General features: G+C 46.3%; 1 protein-coding gene across 3 annotated transcripts in view; it reads right to left on the bottom strand.

The window, feature by feature from the left end:
* The window catches only part of TRABD2A (TraB domain containing 2A), a 161,070-nt gene that overhangs the window by 108,977 nt on the left and 35,625 nt on the right, over window positions 1–16,468 (bottom strand). For all 3 annotated transcript variants that reach the window (XM_051842700.2, XM_051842701.2, XM_070068854.1), the window contains one exon: window positions 13,503–13,606. In XM_051842700.2, coding sequence (XP_051698660.2) covers window positions 13,503–13,592 — 90 coding nt within the window. In that variant the 5' untranslated portion in view covers window positions 13,593–13,606. The remainder of the gene's footprint in view (window positions 1–13,502; window positions 13,607–16,468) is intronic.

Genomic DNA, 16,468 nt, shown 5'->3' with positions numbered 1-16,468 from the left:
TGTGTCTTTTTCACCGTGAGGTCTAGGCTAAAGCTGACATGCTGTTGTTATGGCAAAGGGAAAAGGAAAAGGGTCATGTGATGGCTTACAGGTGCCACTTCTGTTCATGTTACACTGGCCAGAGCAAATCAGAGAGCAAACCTGCCATCAATTAAGTGAGGCACTGCAAGTCACAAGGCACCAGGCTGGGATGTATTATTCTGTTACAAAGAGAACAGAAAATAATTGGGACCCACAGTACAATTTACCATAAATGTTAAAATGCATATGTGCATAATTTTTCATAAATTGCCTTGCTTTATTTCACACTTATATTCCAATTAGGGCTCATATTGATTTGGTTCAAAAGTATGCATGTGAATAGGTTACATTATCTTTGATTTTCATCTCAGAAAAGAGGGATGTTATAAAATATTTCATAGGGCCGGCGCCGCGGCTCACTAGGCTAATCCTCCGCCCAGCGGCGCCGGCACACCAGGTTCTAGTCCCAGTCGGGGCGCCAGATTCTGTCCCGGTTGCCCCTCTTCCAGGCCAGCTCTCTGCTGTGGCCAGGGAGTGCAGTGGAGGATGGCCCAGGTGCTTGGGCCCTGCACCCCATGGGAGACCAGGAAAAGCACCTGGCTCCTGGCTCCTGCCATCGGATCAGCGCGGTGCGCTGGCCGCAGCGCGCCGGCCGCGGCGGCCATTGGAGGGTGAACCAACGGCAAAGGAAGACCTTTGTCTCTGTCTCTCTCTCTCACTGTCCACTCTGCCTGTCAAAAAAATAAATAAATAAATAAAATAAAATATTTCATATATAAGAAGATATTATGGGCTAGCATTATAATATAGCAAGTTAAGCTACCACTTGAGACACCCATGGACACCCGCATCCCATGTCGGGATCTTGGTTCAAGTCCCAGCTACCCAACTCCAATCCAGCTCCCTGCTAACGCACCTGGAAAGCAGCAGCTGATGGCCCAAGCAGTTCTGTTTCTTGGCTCCTGGCTTCGGCCTGGCCCATCCTTGGCTGTCGCAGGCATTTGTGGAGTAAACCAGCAGATAGGAGATTCATTTGCTCACTCGCTCTCTGCCTTTCAAATGAATAAAATAAACTTTGAAAAAATAAACCCATAAATAAAGATTTCAGAACCAATGGTCTGAACCAATTACGACAATTCTATGACGACTGCCAGTGACTGATGAAAGAACAGGTGTGGGTTTCAATGCTGGCCAAGAAAACCAAGAGGAAGCTTGCTAGGGGCTTCTTGGAAGATTGCATTTACTCTTAAAAAAAAGAATACAAATGGCACTGTTTGTGTGCAGGTGTGATGGCTAACCCTAACAGTCATCTCAAAGCCATTAGGGGAAATGCTAACATAAGGAGGATGGCAAAGTTGAAAACTCAAAGACTGGGGACCTGGTGAGCCCTTGAGCTATTGAGTTTTCCTGAAAGTGCTTTATCACATTTTATGTGAAATAATACATTTCTCTTGTATTTAAGAAATGTAGGGGCTGGCACTGCGGCACAGCGGGTTAATGCCCTGGCCTGAAGCACTGGCATCCCATATGGGTGACGGTTTGAGACCCGGCTGCTCCACTTCCGATCCAGCTCTCTGCTGTGGCCTGGGAAAGCGGTAGAAGATGGCCCAAGTCCTTGGGCCCCTGCACCTACATGGGAGACCTGGAAGAGGCTGCTGGCTTCGGATCTGCGCAGCTCCAGCTGTGGCGGCCATCTGGGGAGTGAACCATTGGATGGAAGACCTCTCTCTCTGCCTCTCCTCTCTCTGTGTAACTCTGACTTTCAAATAAATAAATCTTTTTTAAAAAAGAATTCTTAAAAAAACGCATAGTTGTGTTTTCTGTGACTTGCAGTCAGAAGTACTCCAACAGTGATCCACTGGAACGAGAAGAATCCGCAGGCAGAGATGCTGGTTGGTGAGATATTGGAAGAGTCTAGGCACCAGGTAAGGAAGGCTTAAACTGCAGAAAGAGCTGCACATAATGGGATGCTGCTATGTCTAACAACCTGCTCCAATCAGGGCAGAGGTGGGAAGAGCTGATTGATAACTGTTGGCCAATTTCTGTCATGTAAATATTGCCAACTTCAAGCTACCAATGGTTCAAAACCCAACATGCCTGCTTTCTAAAAATGTAACAACTGCGCCTTTGTGTTCCGATAGCTGGCTCCAGCACACCACTGACTAAAGATAGGAAAGTGTGGCAGATGTAAAAGATGTGGCATAGAGAGAATTAGCAAGACTCCAGATTATTTGGACAATTATAGAAATTGTAATGTGACAAGCAAACAGAAACTTATGTCTGTCTATGTGACTTCATTTCTCTGCTTCAAGTTGAAAGGGAAGGCTGCCAGCATCCTATGGGGAGGCACAGTGTGGCTTTGGAAGGAGAAAATGTCTTTACATGTTCCCAAATATGTATCAGGCAGGGAGCTAACCTCAGGGAGCATCCGGGTAGAAACACATGGTGGGTGAAACCCAGTCTGGGTTGGTGGGAATAAGCAACCAGTGGGGGCACAACTGCAGGCGCTGTAGTTATTCACTGACCCATGGCTTGCTTTATTTGTTCAGTCACAACTTACTACACATCTGCCAGGGTGGAAATTTTGCCCAGTGGTTAAGACGCTAGTTAGACATCCACATCCCACGTTGGAGTACCCGAGTTCAATACCAGGCTCTGGCTCCTGAATCCAGCTCCCTGCTAATGCAGGCCTTGGGAGACAGCAGTGGTGACTCAAAGGGTTGGGTTCCTGCTACCCATGCGGGAGATCTGTATTGAGTTGCCTGCTCCCAGCTTTAGCCTGGCCCCGCCCCTGCCATTACTGGCATTTGTGGATGATAGGAGTTTGCTCTGTCTGTTATCACCTCTGTGTATTTCTCTCTCTCTCTCAAGTTTTATATATATATATAATATATATATTTATATATTATATATATTCACATATACTATATACATACACACACATACACTAAGGACTAGATTCTAGGTCAAATAGTTGCTCAGAATAAACCAAATAGATTCTTCTGAACCCCAGTGTCTCTCAAGTAAAATGAACAGATGACCCAAATAACAACAAAAATAATATCAAATATGAGATAATAGAATTCTTTGTCCTGACTCAAAACTAAAAGGGCACTAAGTTTTTTTTAATCTCCCCATTGAAATTCAGAAAATTGGGCCGTAAACATTGCGTGAGAGATGGCTGTATTGGCTCAGCCCTGGCTTTATTCAACATTTGTGTTGAATTCTGTGACGTCCATTTCTGTTTCTAAAATGTTGAATTGGTGGGTTTCATAGACGTTCATGAGATCAGAAGGACTTGGCTGTCGGTGGGAAGATAAACACCACTGGCCCAGGAATGCTATGGAAGGTTATCAAGCACCCAAACCATGCTAGGAATTTTTTTTTCTACATAATGAGGAAAGTCTGTTCCCTAGGAAAATCATTCTGCTGAGAAAAACTCACTCTTGTATTAATGCAGCCCCAAAATCTTCATCTGAATCATTTATGGTTAAAAAGAACCTATTCTTTGAAGTACTTGTTTTTGACCAAATGTTATCTCCTGCCATGCTGTCATTTATTTTGTTTCCTGCCACTCAGGTATCCAGGTTATTTGATCCGGGTTGTTCTTAGGAAAAACTCAGTAAGGTGAGTACTTGTACAGTGAGGATTCTTTGGTTTGTGTCAGAAACTAAAAACCTTTTCTGCCTTGGCTTAAGTGAAAAGGGCTCAGTTGGTCATGTGCATGAGAAGTCCAAGGGGTAGGTTTTGCTGGCTGATAGAGACAGTCGAATGACGTCACAGAGACCTGACTTCTCTTCACCCCTTAGCTCTGCTTCTGCATTCCTGGACCCGCCCTCCCCTCACAGGAACAATATGACTGTGGCAGCTCAGAGACCACACCCCTCTTGAGTATAAGAACAGCAGGAGAGAACTTCTCTATATGCAGTTTATATAAAAACCCTGGACCTAACTTTCGCTATCGTGACCCAAGCATGCTGGCTAGGGCAAAGGTAGACAGATTGATTTAGATCACATGCTATTATTTTTTTTTAATTAAGATTGGCATCACCAGTAACAGACCGAACCTCCTGATGTACCTCTGTTATGCCCATTCAGTTGTCCCCAAAGACCACCAAGGAGCCGATACCGCTGTAAAGCACACAAGAGTTTTATTGCAGGTCCGAGCCTGGACTCTCAATCAACACCGACACAGTGGGTCTGAATCGAGAGCCCCGGCCCTTCAGTTAACAGGGTTTTTATAGGGTTTTCAGAGACATTCAATACATCATGGTACCATTTAGCAAATCATCTCATCCCGCAGGAAATTCAAAGGACATCTCTTAGAACTGATTAGTGCATCCAGTAGCAGGAACGGACCTAGTAAAGGTGGTTGGATGGCTTTGGGGTTGATGCCTTTTAAACTGATTGGCCAAAGCACAGGGTCCGAGCTGCTGGGGTGAACTTGCCAAACTGCAGGGTCTCAGGAAGCTATTAATGACCTTATCTGCCCTGAGAAGACACCAGGAACTCTAGGTATTTCCCTGTTCTCTGCTAATCGGCTGTTGCTAGAAGAGTTTATCGCAAGGGGAGTTCATTTATTTACTTTTAGGAGCTTCTGACTTAGGGTTCAGGGCCTGGTCAGGCCCAAGTTACAAGATGGAGGCCTAATTTAAAATAGTTACACCTTGATCCAGGCTCAGGTCTCACACCTCCTGATATGATACAGGGACAGGAACTCAGCATCACACCCGTGCTGTTCCTGCCTAAAATGAACAACCCAAGTCCAATCTGGAGAAAACATCAAACAAATCCAATTTAAGGACATTGCAAAAACTGGCCGATACTCTTAAAAAAAAAAGATTTTTGTATTTGTTTGTTTGAAAGGCAGAGTTACACAGAGAGAGAGAGAAAGAGACAGAGAGAAAGGTCTTCCATCTGCTGGTTCACTTCCCAGATGGCCGCAATGGCCAGAACTGGGCCAGGCTGGAGCCAGGAGCCAGGAGCTTCTTCTGGGTCTCCCACACGGATGCAGGTGGCAGCTTTACCCGCTATGCTGTAGTGCCAGCCCCTGGCCTATGCTCTTCTTCAAAAGTCTTTTGTCCCAAAAGACAAAGAAAGGCTCAAATTTTAAAAGATAAAAAAGTCATGACAACCAAATGCAATGCTGTAAAGAAGATTGTTGGACAATTGGTGAAATTTCAATGCAGACTATTAGCTAATAATAGTCTATCAGGAGGGCCAACACTGTGGCTCACTTGGTTAATCTTCCGCCTGCAGCACCGGCATCCCATATGGGCGCTGGTTTTAGTCCTGGTTGCTCCTCTTCCAGTCCAGTTCTCTGCTGTGGCCCGGGAGGGCAGTGGAGGATGGCCCAAGTGCTTGGGCCCCTGCACCTGCATGGGAGACCAGGAGGAGGCACCTGGCTCCTGGCTTCGGATCGGCATAGTGCCGGCTGTAACAGCCATTTGGAGAGTGAACCAATGGAAGGAAGACCTTTCTCTCTGTCTCTCTCTCTCACTGTCTGTGACTCTACCTCTCAAATTTTAAAAAATAATAAAAAAATAAAAAATTTTTAAAAATAGTCTATTAGGAGACCAACACTGTGGCGTAGCAGGTAAAGCTGCTGCCTGCAGTGCCAGCATCCCATACGGGTGACGGTTCAAGTCCCATCTGCTCCACTTCTGACCCAGCTCTCTGCTATGGCCTGGAAAAGCAGTAGAAGATGGCCAAGTCCTTGATCCCCTGCACTTGCGTGGGAAAAACAGCTAATGTACCTGAGAAGGCAGTGGAAGATGTACTAAGGACCTGTGCCCCTGCCATCCATATGGGAGACCCGGATGGAGTTCTAGGCTCCTGGCTTCCATCGAAACTAGCCCCACCCTTGCAGCCATTTGAAGAGTGAACCAGTAAATGGAAGATCTTTCTCTCTCTCTCTCTCTCTCTCTCTCTCTCTCTCTCCCCCTTCTCTATCACTCTGCCTGTCGAATAAATAAATGAATTATTTTTTTCAAAAAAAGTTGGTCTGTCAATTTGAAATTTCTTGATCTTTGACTTGTGGTCTTATAAGAGAATTCCTAAAATACAGGTTGAAGGATTTAGGAGAGAGGAGGCTATGTATGCAAATTACTCTCAATTAGTTCAACAAAATAACAATAACCAAGTGTGTATATATGTGTGTGCAAGTGTGTGTGTGTGTGTGTGTGTGTTTAGAGAGAAAAGCAAATGCAGCAAAAATGTTAATAATGTACTTGATGTATCCAGGTGCAGTGTGTATGGGAGATCTTTGTACTATTCTTATAAGTTCTCTGTACATTTGAAAGCATTTCAAAATTCACAGTTAGAAAAATAAGAATCAGAATATATATCTCCATTCACAGAAGATAATTTTTTGAAAAGAACAGAGTCATATATAAGTACTACTCTATGAGTCCAACTCCATGGAAGACTAGACAACAGATTTCACTCATCACAAAATTCTATCTTGTGCTAGAATATAAAAGACATTGTTAAAACACTAGTAAACTGAACTGAGCTATTTATGAACACTTATTTTCTTTTTTTTTTAAGATTCATTTATTTATTTGAAAGTCAGAGTTACACAGAGAAAGAAGAGGCAGAGGGAGAGAGGTCCTCCATCCGCTGGTTCACTCCCCAATTGGCTGCAACGGCCAGAGCTGTTCTGATCTGAAGCCAGGAGCCAGGAAGTTTTTCCGGGTCTCCCACACGAGTACAGGGGCCCAAGCACTTGGGCCATCTTCTATTGCTTTCCCAAGCCATAGCAGAGAGCTGGATTGGAAGTGGAGCAGCCAGGTCTCAAACCGGTGCCCGTATGGGATGCCAGCACTGCAGGCAGTGGCTTTACCTGCTATATCACAGCGCCAGTCCCACGAATACTTACTTTCACAATGATCCACTAAAGCAAAGAGAGAACTGAACCATAGACACAATCTTAGTTACCACAGTCACGAGGGGTGGGACTCAGAGGCCCGCCTTGGGCACGCTGAGTAAGGAAGCTGGGTCTCAGGGATGCGTCAACGGACTTCAGAATCGGGTGAGAGCAGTAGCAGTGGCTGAGGCTGCTCCTGGCTCTCAGAACAGTGTTCAGTGTTTATAGCACTTGGGGTTTTCCAGGGAAGAACCAAGGGGATACACATCCACACAAAGGTTTCTTTCTTCCTCTTTTTTTAAGATTTTTTAAATTTTTAAAATTTATTTTTATTTTATGTGAAAGGCAGAGAGATAGAGAAAAGAAAGAGAGGGGCCCAGCATGGTGGCATAATGGGTAAAGCCTCTGCCTGCAATGCCAGCATCCCATATGGCACTGGTTTGAGTCCCAGCTGCTCCATGTCCAATCCAGCTCCCTGTTAATGCTCCTGAGAAAACAGTGGAGGATGGCCCAAGCCCTTGGGCCTCTGCACTCACATGGGAGACTCTGAAGAAGTTCCTGGCTCCTGGCTTCAGCCTGCCCAGCCCTGACCATTGCAGCCATTTGGGAAGTGAATCAGCAGACAGAAGATCTCTACCTGTTTATCTCTATCTCTGCCTTTCAAATAAATAAAACTTAAAAAAAGAAGAAGAAAGAAAGAGGGGAAGGAGGAAGGGAGGGAGGGAAAGAGGGAAAGAAGGCCGGCAAAGGGAACTTCTCCATCCACTGGCTCATTCCCCAAATGCCAAAATGCCAACAACCTCCAGGGCTGGAACAGGCTGAAGCCAGGGGCCTGGAACTCCATCTGGGTCTCCCACGTGGGTGGCAGGTCCCCAAGTACTTGAGCCATCTTCTGCAGTCTCCCAGGGTGCACATTAGAGGGAAGCTGGGTCAGAGGCAGGAGAGCCAGGACTTGGACCACTCTGACAGCCAGGTCCACAAGCTGGATGAAGGAGCAGAATGCTGGAAAGAGGCCCCTGTTTTGAGTCTGGGACTTCAAAGTCACCACACCAGGGCAGGCATTTAGCATAGCAATTGAGACACTGGTAAGGATGCCCTTGTCTGTTATAGGAGCGCCTGAGGTCCACACCTGGCCCACTCCCAGTTCCGCCTTCCTACCACTGCAGACCCTGGGAAGCAGCAACCGCACACGAGAGGCTGGGTTCCTGAAACCTGTGCAGAACACCAGGCGGTGGTGTTCTTGTTTCCTGACCTGAGCCCCACCTAATTCCAGTCATTGCAGACATTTGGGGGAGTAAACTAGCAGATAGAAGCGTTCTCTCCCTCTCTCCATCTCTCCCCCTTTCCCTCTCTCCCTCTCCCCCCCACTCTGCCCCCACTATATCAGGCCTAGGTTGCTACTTTGGGACATCTTTATCAGAGAAAGCATTAAACTTCTGCGATATTCAAGTCCCTGGATTTTAGTGGGTCTTCTGTTGTATGCAGCTGAGCCCAATTCTATGTAAAAATCAAGGAAAGTACAGCTCATTTAGAAAGATGATTCACAAAGGACTGAACAAGTAAGCATTTTTGAAGAACATAACTCAAGATGACAGAAATGAGACTAAAGAGATGTTTCTACCATGAATATAAATTGCTTTTCTCTAAAATCCTTGTGGAAGATTCTCAGACTGGGTCAAAATCATTTTCAATCATACGTTTTTTGCAGAAAGGCACATCTGTCACACTTCTTTTCATAAAGGTGAAATTGGGCTATTAAAAAAATCCAGCAAGTAGAATTGCAGCTGGAAAACAGGAAACACTTTAAAGGGGTAGTTTAATATTGGCAGTGCACTACCTAAAATCAGCCATGAGTCTTTACACATTGAGTAACACACACACACACACACAGGTGCTCCTGGGCATGTGTGCATATGTACACACACACACACACACAAGTGCTCCTGGGCATGCGTGTGTGGTACACGTACACAAACACACACACACACATACACCCACATACCCACAGGTGCTCCTGGGCATGTGTGCATACGTACACACACACACACACACACAGGTGCTCCTGGGCATGCATGCATGCGTACACACAAACACACACACACATACACCCACATACCCACAGGTGCTCCTGGGCATGTGTGCATACGTACACACACACACACACACACACGCAAGTGTTCCTGGGCATGCGTGCATGCATACACACACCCACACACCCACAGGTGTTCCTGGGCATGCATGCATGGGTACACGTACACACACACACACACTGCCACCACGTAGAAATGTGCCAGGCCCAGATGGTTTCACAGATGATTTCTTTCATAGCTGCGAGACAGCAACAATTTCAACCCCTCAAAATTTGCTTCAGCAGCTAGAACAGGACATATGCTCCCATGAGAGTTAGTTCATCTTGGGTGCCCAGAGAAGCGGCCTGGCATCCTTTCAGGGTACGTCCATGAGGATGTTACTAGAGGACTGGCCTGTCTGGATCTGGGCACCAGTCCATCCCACAGGGCTGAGTGGGCAAGACCTGCCCTTAATAGGGGTGGGCACCTTCAAATCCTCTGAGAGGGAGAGAAAGACTCGTTCTTTTCTCTCTTTCCTGAAGCTGAGATGCTCTCTCCCCACCCTTGAACATCAGAACCCCAGAGAAAGCAGCAGGAACTGCAGCAGCAGCCCCCAGTTCCCGGGCCTTTGGCCTCACACTAAGTCACGCGCTTGGGTTTCCTGATTCTGAGGCCTTCAGACTTGCACTGAGCCATGCTACTGGCTTCCCTGGGTCTCCAGCTTGCACATGGCCGGGAGTGGGATTTGTCATCCTTCATCATCACATGGGCCAATTCCCCTAATAAATCCCCCCCACTCACATCTAAATACAAGCCAGATATTGATTCTGGCTCCCAGTACATTTCACAAAGCCACTATGATCCTGAAAACAAAATCCACTGTGCGTGTTGCTATGGCATTCTAAATAAAATACTAGAGTGGGCATGGTGTATTGCAGAAGGGTTAAGGCACCACTTGGGACACCCGTATCCCACATCAGAGTGCTGGGTTTGAGTCCTGCCTCCACTTCTGATGCAGCTCCCTGCTAATACACCAGGAAAGCAGCGGAGGATGGCCCAAGTGCTTGGGCCCCTGTACCTATGAGGGTTCCTGCTGTCCACATGGGAGACCCAGACAGAGTTCCAGGCACCTGGCTTCAGTATGGCCCAAACCTGGCCATTGTAGCCATTTGGGGAGTGAGCCAAAGGATGGAAGGTCTCTCTCTCTCTCTCTCTCTCTCTCTCTCTCCCTTGTCTTTCCCCCTCTATCTGGAACTCTGCCTTTCAAATACATAAAAAAAATTTTAAATGCTTTTTTAAAAGGTTTAATACTATTTTAACATAATTTCTACACTAATAAATTTAAGCAAAAGCATAATAAAGTACTACTACAACATTGTCAGTTAAGGTTTATTATAAACTCAGTGGTTTGAATATGGTGTGTCCCCACCAAAACTCACGCTGCAGGTCAATTCCTCACCAGAAACTGAGCAGGTGCCACCATGGTCTTGGCATTCCAGGACTCCAGAGTGATGAGCCAAAAGAAACCCCTTCTCTTACTAAATCATTCAGTGCCGTGTGTTCTGTTACAGCAACAGAAAACAAAGTAAGGCACCAAGAATGCAAGGAAGTTTTAATCAGGAAACCTATTGTCATCACATTAATTGGTAAAAGGAAACAAAGGGACTGTTTAATATCAGCTATGAGAATGGAGGTTGTAGACATTAACATGTATAGATTTTCATGTAGATCTAAATTTACATCTCCAGGACAAATGCCCAGGAGTACAATCAAGTTCTATGGGTTATATGGTGAGTGCATAAAGGATTTTTTACAGAGACTACCAAATTAATTTTCAGAGTGGCTGCACTTCATTATATTCCCATGAGTAATGTATGAAAGACCCAATTTCTCCACATCTTCACCAGCATTTGGATTGAATGACTTTCTAGTTCAGCTGTTCCCTCAGGTGTGTTCCATGTGTTGCTATCTCATCATAGTCTTTATTTACACCTCCCTGATGGCTAATGATGTTGAACACTCATGGGTTTATTTTCCATCTGTATGTGTCTTCAATAAAAAGTCTCAGGTGATTTGCCCATTTTAAGTAGATTGCTTGTACACTTTCAAATGTTTATTCTCATCTTGAAAGACAGAGAAAGAGAGAGAGAGAGAGAATCTTCCATCCTCTCTTTCACTTCCCCCATTGTCACAATAACCAGGACTGGGCCAAGCCAAAGCTGGGAGCCAGGAACTTCGTCTGAGTCTCCCACACGGGTAGCAGGGACCTGAGCACCAGCACCATCATCTGCAGCCTCCCGGGATGTGTCAGCAGGAAGCTGGGTCAGAAGCGGAGGAGCCAGGATTCAAACCAGCAACCTGATATAGGATGTGAGCTTCCCAAGCGACAGCTTAACCCACTGCAGCATGGTGCCCAGCCCTGCTCGTTCTTCAGATTGCTGAGTTTTGAGTGGTTTTCCTATGTTCTACTTATGAGTCGTGTGTCAGGACAACATAATGGCCCCTCAAGAACGCCCACTCCAGACTCCCAGAACCTGGGACACTGTTCTCTGGTGCAGCAAGAGAGACTCTGCAGGTGTGACTGAGTGAGGAGTCCTAAGATGATCCTGAACTATCTAAGTGTGCTCAAGACAATCACGAGAGTCCTTAGAAGACAAGGGTGGGAAGTTCAGGGACAGAGTGGGAGATGTGGCCCTGGAAAAGAACACGGACCACCTCCAAAGGCTCCAAAGGCACGGAAATGGACGGCCGGGAAGACTCCAGAAGGAGCCCAGTCCTGTAGGCACCTGCATTCCAGCCTCCAGGCCCCAAACCCCAAGAGAGTAGATTCATGCTAAGCCACCAAGTTTATGGCAAGTAGTTAAGGTAACAACAGGAATCCAACGCCGTGGTCTACAAACATTGTCACCCCACCTGTAGCTTGTTTTTGATCTTGGGAAGGTTCTTCCTAGAGAAAAGAGCTTCAAAATTTGATGCTATCTGATTTATTAATTTAGCTTTTGTGACATGTGTTTTTAAGATCATGTCCAAGAACTCTGATGGAGTCCTAAGTTCTGAATATTTTCTCTTATGTTCCCTTCTAAATATTTTACAGCTTTACATTTTATACTTAAATCCATGCTCCATTCTGAGCTAATTTTTGTGTCTGGTATAAGATTTAGCTCAAGATCTTTTTTATTTTATTTATTTATTTTGCATGTGGATTCCCTTTGTTGAAAATACTATCCCTCCCCCACTGAATTACTGTGGCACCTTTGCAAAAACTCAGTTGACTGGGGCTGGTACTGTGGCATAAGTAGGTTAAGCTACCACCTGCAACACTGGCATCTCACATGGGCACCAGTTGGAGTCCTGACTATTCCACTTCCAATGGAACTCCCAGCAAATGTACCTGGGAAAGCAGCAAAAGATGGCCCAGGTGCTCGGGCCCCTGCCGCCCAGGTCAAAGACCTGGATGAAGCTCCTGGTTCTTGGCTTTGGTCTGGCCCAGCCCAGGCTGTTGTGTGTCCATTTGGGGACTGAACGAGCAGATAGAAGATCTCTCTCTCTCTCTCTCTCTCTCTCTCTCTCCCTTTCTCTGTAACTCTGCCTTTCAAATAAATAAATAGATCTTTTTAAAAAGTTAGTTGACTATCACCAGCTAAGGTTTGAGTCTTTTTAAAGGTAAAACTTAAAGACCTGATGGGTTGCCCCTGCTGCTAAAAGGTTGCACTTTCTGTTTCCACTGCTTGCCCACTTCCTGGAAAAAGTTGTCGCTTTCTGTAGCATTCTAAAGTTTCCGTAGAACCAAAGTTATTGCCTTAAAAAAGTGGCATTACATTGAACTATACATTGAGAAATCAACCAAAAACTTTTTACTTTCTTTTTTTAAAAAAAATTTCTTGTTCTAATCATGTGCTGATTTTTTCTTAAATGCTTTATTTATTTCTAAGTCAGAATTATAGAGAGAGAGAGGGAGAGACAGAGACAGACACACACACACACACACACACACACACAGAGAGAGAGAGAGAGAGAGAAAGAGAGAGAGAGATCTACTATCCTCTGTTTCACTCCCCAAGTGGCTACAATGGCTAGGACTGGGCCAGGCCCAAGCCAGGATCCAGGAGCTTCATCTGGGTCTCCCACATGGATCACAGGGGCCCAAGCACTTGGATCAACCTTCACTACTTTCCCAGGCACATTAGCTGGGAGCTGGATCAGAAGTGGAGCAGCCAGGACTCGAACTAGCACCCATATAGGATGCCGGCACTGCAAATGGCAGCTGGACCCACTGTGTCACGGCACAGGCATGAAAATTTTTTACTTACATACACAAGAAAATCAGTAGACTGTAATTACAGGGGATAATGTCTGGATTTCCTATTCTGTCTTATTGTGATCCATGTGCCTTTAATATTTATTTTTCAATAAACACACTGTGGATTCATTCTTGCTAAAATTAAAGGCAGCACAGATGGAACAAAAGCTGCTTGAGCTTCTCCCCTGTCTCACTGCTCTGGTTTGGAGTCCTTCCTTACTGCAGAGTGTGAGTGTGAACAGACCTTGTGCTGTTCATGAGTATCTTGCATACAGGCACACACCGGTAGAGGTGGCATCACCATCACAGGGGTCACAGTAGAAGACACATTCATCAGCTTGCTTTTTCCTGTAACAAAACACCATCTTTCAACCTCCATATGTGTAGATCAATCTTGTTCTTTTTTTTTTTAATCATTTTATTCCTTTAAAATCCCACCAGCAACCAACCAGTGACGAATATAAAAGCATCGTAATCCTATACCATAATAAATACTGCTGGGGCCAGTGTTCTGGCACAGTGGATTAAGGTAACACCCAACTGCTCCACTCCCAATCCAGCTCCCTGCTAATGCACCTGGGAAGGCAGCAGAGGATGGCCCAAGTACTGGGTCCCTGCCACCCATGTGGGAGACCTGGATGGAATTTCAGGCTTTTGCCTGGCCCAACACCAGCTGTTTCACACATCTGGGGAGTGAACCAGAGGATAGAAGAGCTCTCTGCTTCTCTCTCTCTCTCTGTAACTCTGCCTTTCAAGTAAACAAATCTTTAAGAAATAAAAATAGCCGGCGCCGCAGCTCAATAGGCTAATCCTCTGCCTGTGGCGCCGGCACACCGGGTTCTAGTCCCTGTCGGGGCGCCAGATTCTGTCCCAGTTGCCCCTCTTCCAGGCCAGCTCTCTGCTATGGCCCGGGAGTACAGTGGAGGATGGCCAAGTCCTTGGGCCCTGTACCTGCATGGGAGACCAGGAGAAGCACCTGGCTCCTGGCTTCAGATCAGTGTGATCCTCCCCAGCCATTGGAGGGTGAACCAATGGCAAAAGGAAGACCTTTCTCTGTCTCTCTCTCTCTCTCACTGTCCACTCCGCCTGTCAAAATAAAAATAAAAATAAATACTACTGCCAAGTACACCCATGTCTATCAGCCTTTGCAAACGGGAGCCTGGGTCCTGTAGAATGGCTTCCTCTCAGTGTGCTCTTCAGATTGAATTTACTGCCCTGACACACACCCTCCAAACAAGTTAGGCAAGTTAACCCTTCCACCAACTGTGCATGGGGATGCCTTTTTTTCTGGCATCCATTTGCCATCTGCCATTGGCCATTCCCTAGACGGCTGCCATGGCCGGGGCTGGGTCAACCTGAAGTCAGAAGCCAGGAACTTCTTCTGGGCCCCAACATGGGTGCAGGGACCCAAACACTTACGCCATCTTCTGCTGTTTCCCCAGGCACATTAGCAGGGAGCAGGATGGGAGGTGGAGCAGCCAGGACTCAAACCAGCCCCCATATGGGATGCCGGCACTGTAGGCGGCGGCTTAACCCACTACGCCACAGTGCCAGCCCCAGGATGCCTTTTTATCCCGTGCGTCACCAGCACTGTAAATCTTTCATTATTGTCACTTTAATAAAAATAATCTGGAGCAGGCATTTGGTGCAACAGTTAAGACAGTGCTTGGGATACCCTCAACCACATGGGTTCAAGCCTTAACTCTGCATTGGATTCCAGCTTCCTGCTAACGCACATCCTGGGAGCCAGCAGTAATGACTCAAGTAACTGGCTTCCTGCCACCTGCATGCGAGAACAGATTAAGTTCCTGGCTCCTGAGGTCAGCATGGCTCAGTCCTAGCTGTTATGGGCATTTGGGGAATGAACTAGCACATGGGAAATTTCTCTCTCTCTCTCTCTCTCTCTCTCTCTCTCTCTCTCTCTCTCTCTTTCTCTCTCTCCCCTTCTGCCTCTCTGCCTTTCAAAAACAAAGAAAATTAATGGAAAAAATTTTAAAAGAATCTTTGTGAAACCAAGATTATTTTATTAACATATTTAATCATCACAGTGTATCATTTGATTTGGCATTTCCATGACGAGCACTGCGGTTGAGCATTTTCCATAAGCTTTGGGCCACTTGTATCTCGTTTTATGACTCACCTGGCCCTGTGTATCCCCTCTGTTTCACCTGGGCTCTCTGCACCTCCATCACTGATGTGCAAGGGCTCTGGATGGTACCACAGTCGGCACGTGTGGCAGCTATTTTCCCCCAGACGACTGCTTATCCTTTGACTCTGTGATGTCATCTACCTTCTGAAGTTGCGCATAATTTTGTTGTGGCTCTTGCTATTTGTACTGTGCTTAAGAAAGAATGGCTGGGCTAACATTGTAGAAAAGCAGGTCAAGCCATTGCCTGGGATGCCTGCATCCCAAGTCAGAGTACCTGCTCTGAGTCCTAGCTACTCCACGCTTGCAATGCAGCTCCCTGCTGTGCAGCCGGTAGGCAGTGGATGCTGGTCCAATTGCTTGGGTTCCTGCCACCCATGTGGGAGGCCAACATGGAGCCCCTGGCTCCTGGCTTTGACCTGGCCTAGCACCAGTTGTGGTCATTTGGGAAGTGGATCACAGGATGGAAGATCTCTCTGTGTCTCACTCTCTTTCTCTCTCCCTCTCTCTGTCATTCTGCCTTTCAAATAAATAAATATTTTATTTTTTTAAGATTTTATTTATTTATTTGAAAGGTAGAGCTACAGACAGAGAGAGGGAGAGACAGAGAGAAAGGTCTTCCATCTGATGATTCACTCCCCAAATGGCTACAATGGCTGGAGCTGCACCTATCAGAAGTCAGGAGCCAGGAGCTTCTTCCAAGTCTCCTACATAGGTGCAGTGGCCCAAGCACTTGGGTCATCTTCCACTGCTTTCCCAGGCCATAGCAGGAAACTGGATCAGAAGAAGAGCAGCCAGGACTTGAACTGGCACCCATATGGGATGCTGGCACCTCAGGTGGAGGCATAGCCCACTATGCCACAGCGCCAGCCTCATAAATATTTTTTTAAAATATGAATGAAGGGGCCAGCATCGTGACATGGTGGGTAAAGCCACTGCCTGCAACACCAGCATCCATATGGGCACTGGTTCAAGTCCCAGTTGCTCCTTTTCTGATCCAGCTCCCCGACAGCAGAAGATGGCCAAGTATTTGGGCCCCTGCACCCACATGGGAGACTCAGATG

Source organism: Oryctolagus cuniculus, chromosome 2, assembly GCF_964237555.1.
Source record: "Oryctolagus cuniculus chromosome 2, mOryCun1.1, whole genome shotgun sequence".
Lineage (NCBI taxonomy): Eukaryota > Metazoa > Chordata > Mammalia > Lagomorpha > Leporidae > Oryctolagus > Oryctolagus cuniculus.
The sequence above is the reverse complement of the archived record's forward strand: the minus strand, read 5'-3'. Positions and strand labels throughout refer to the sequence as shown.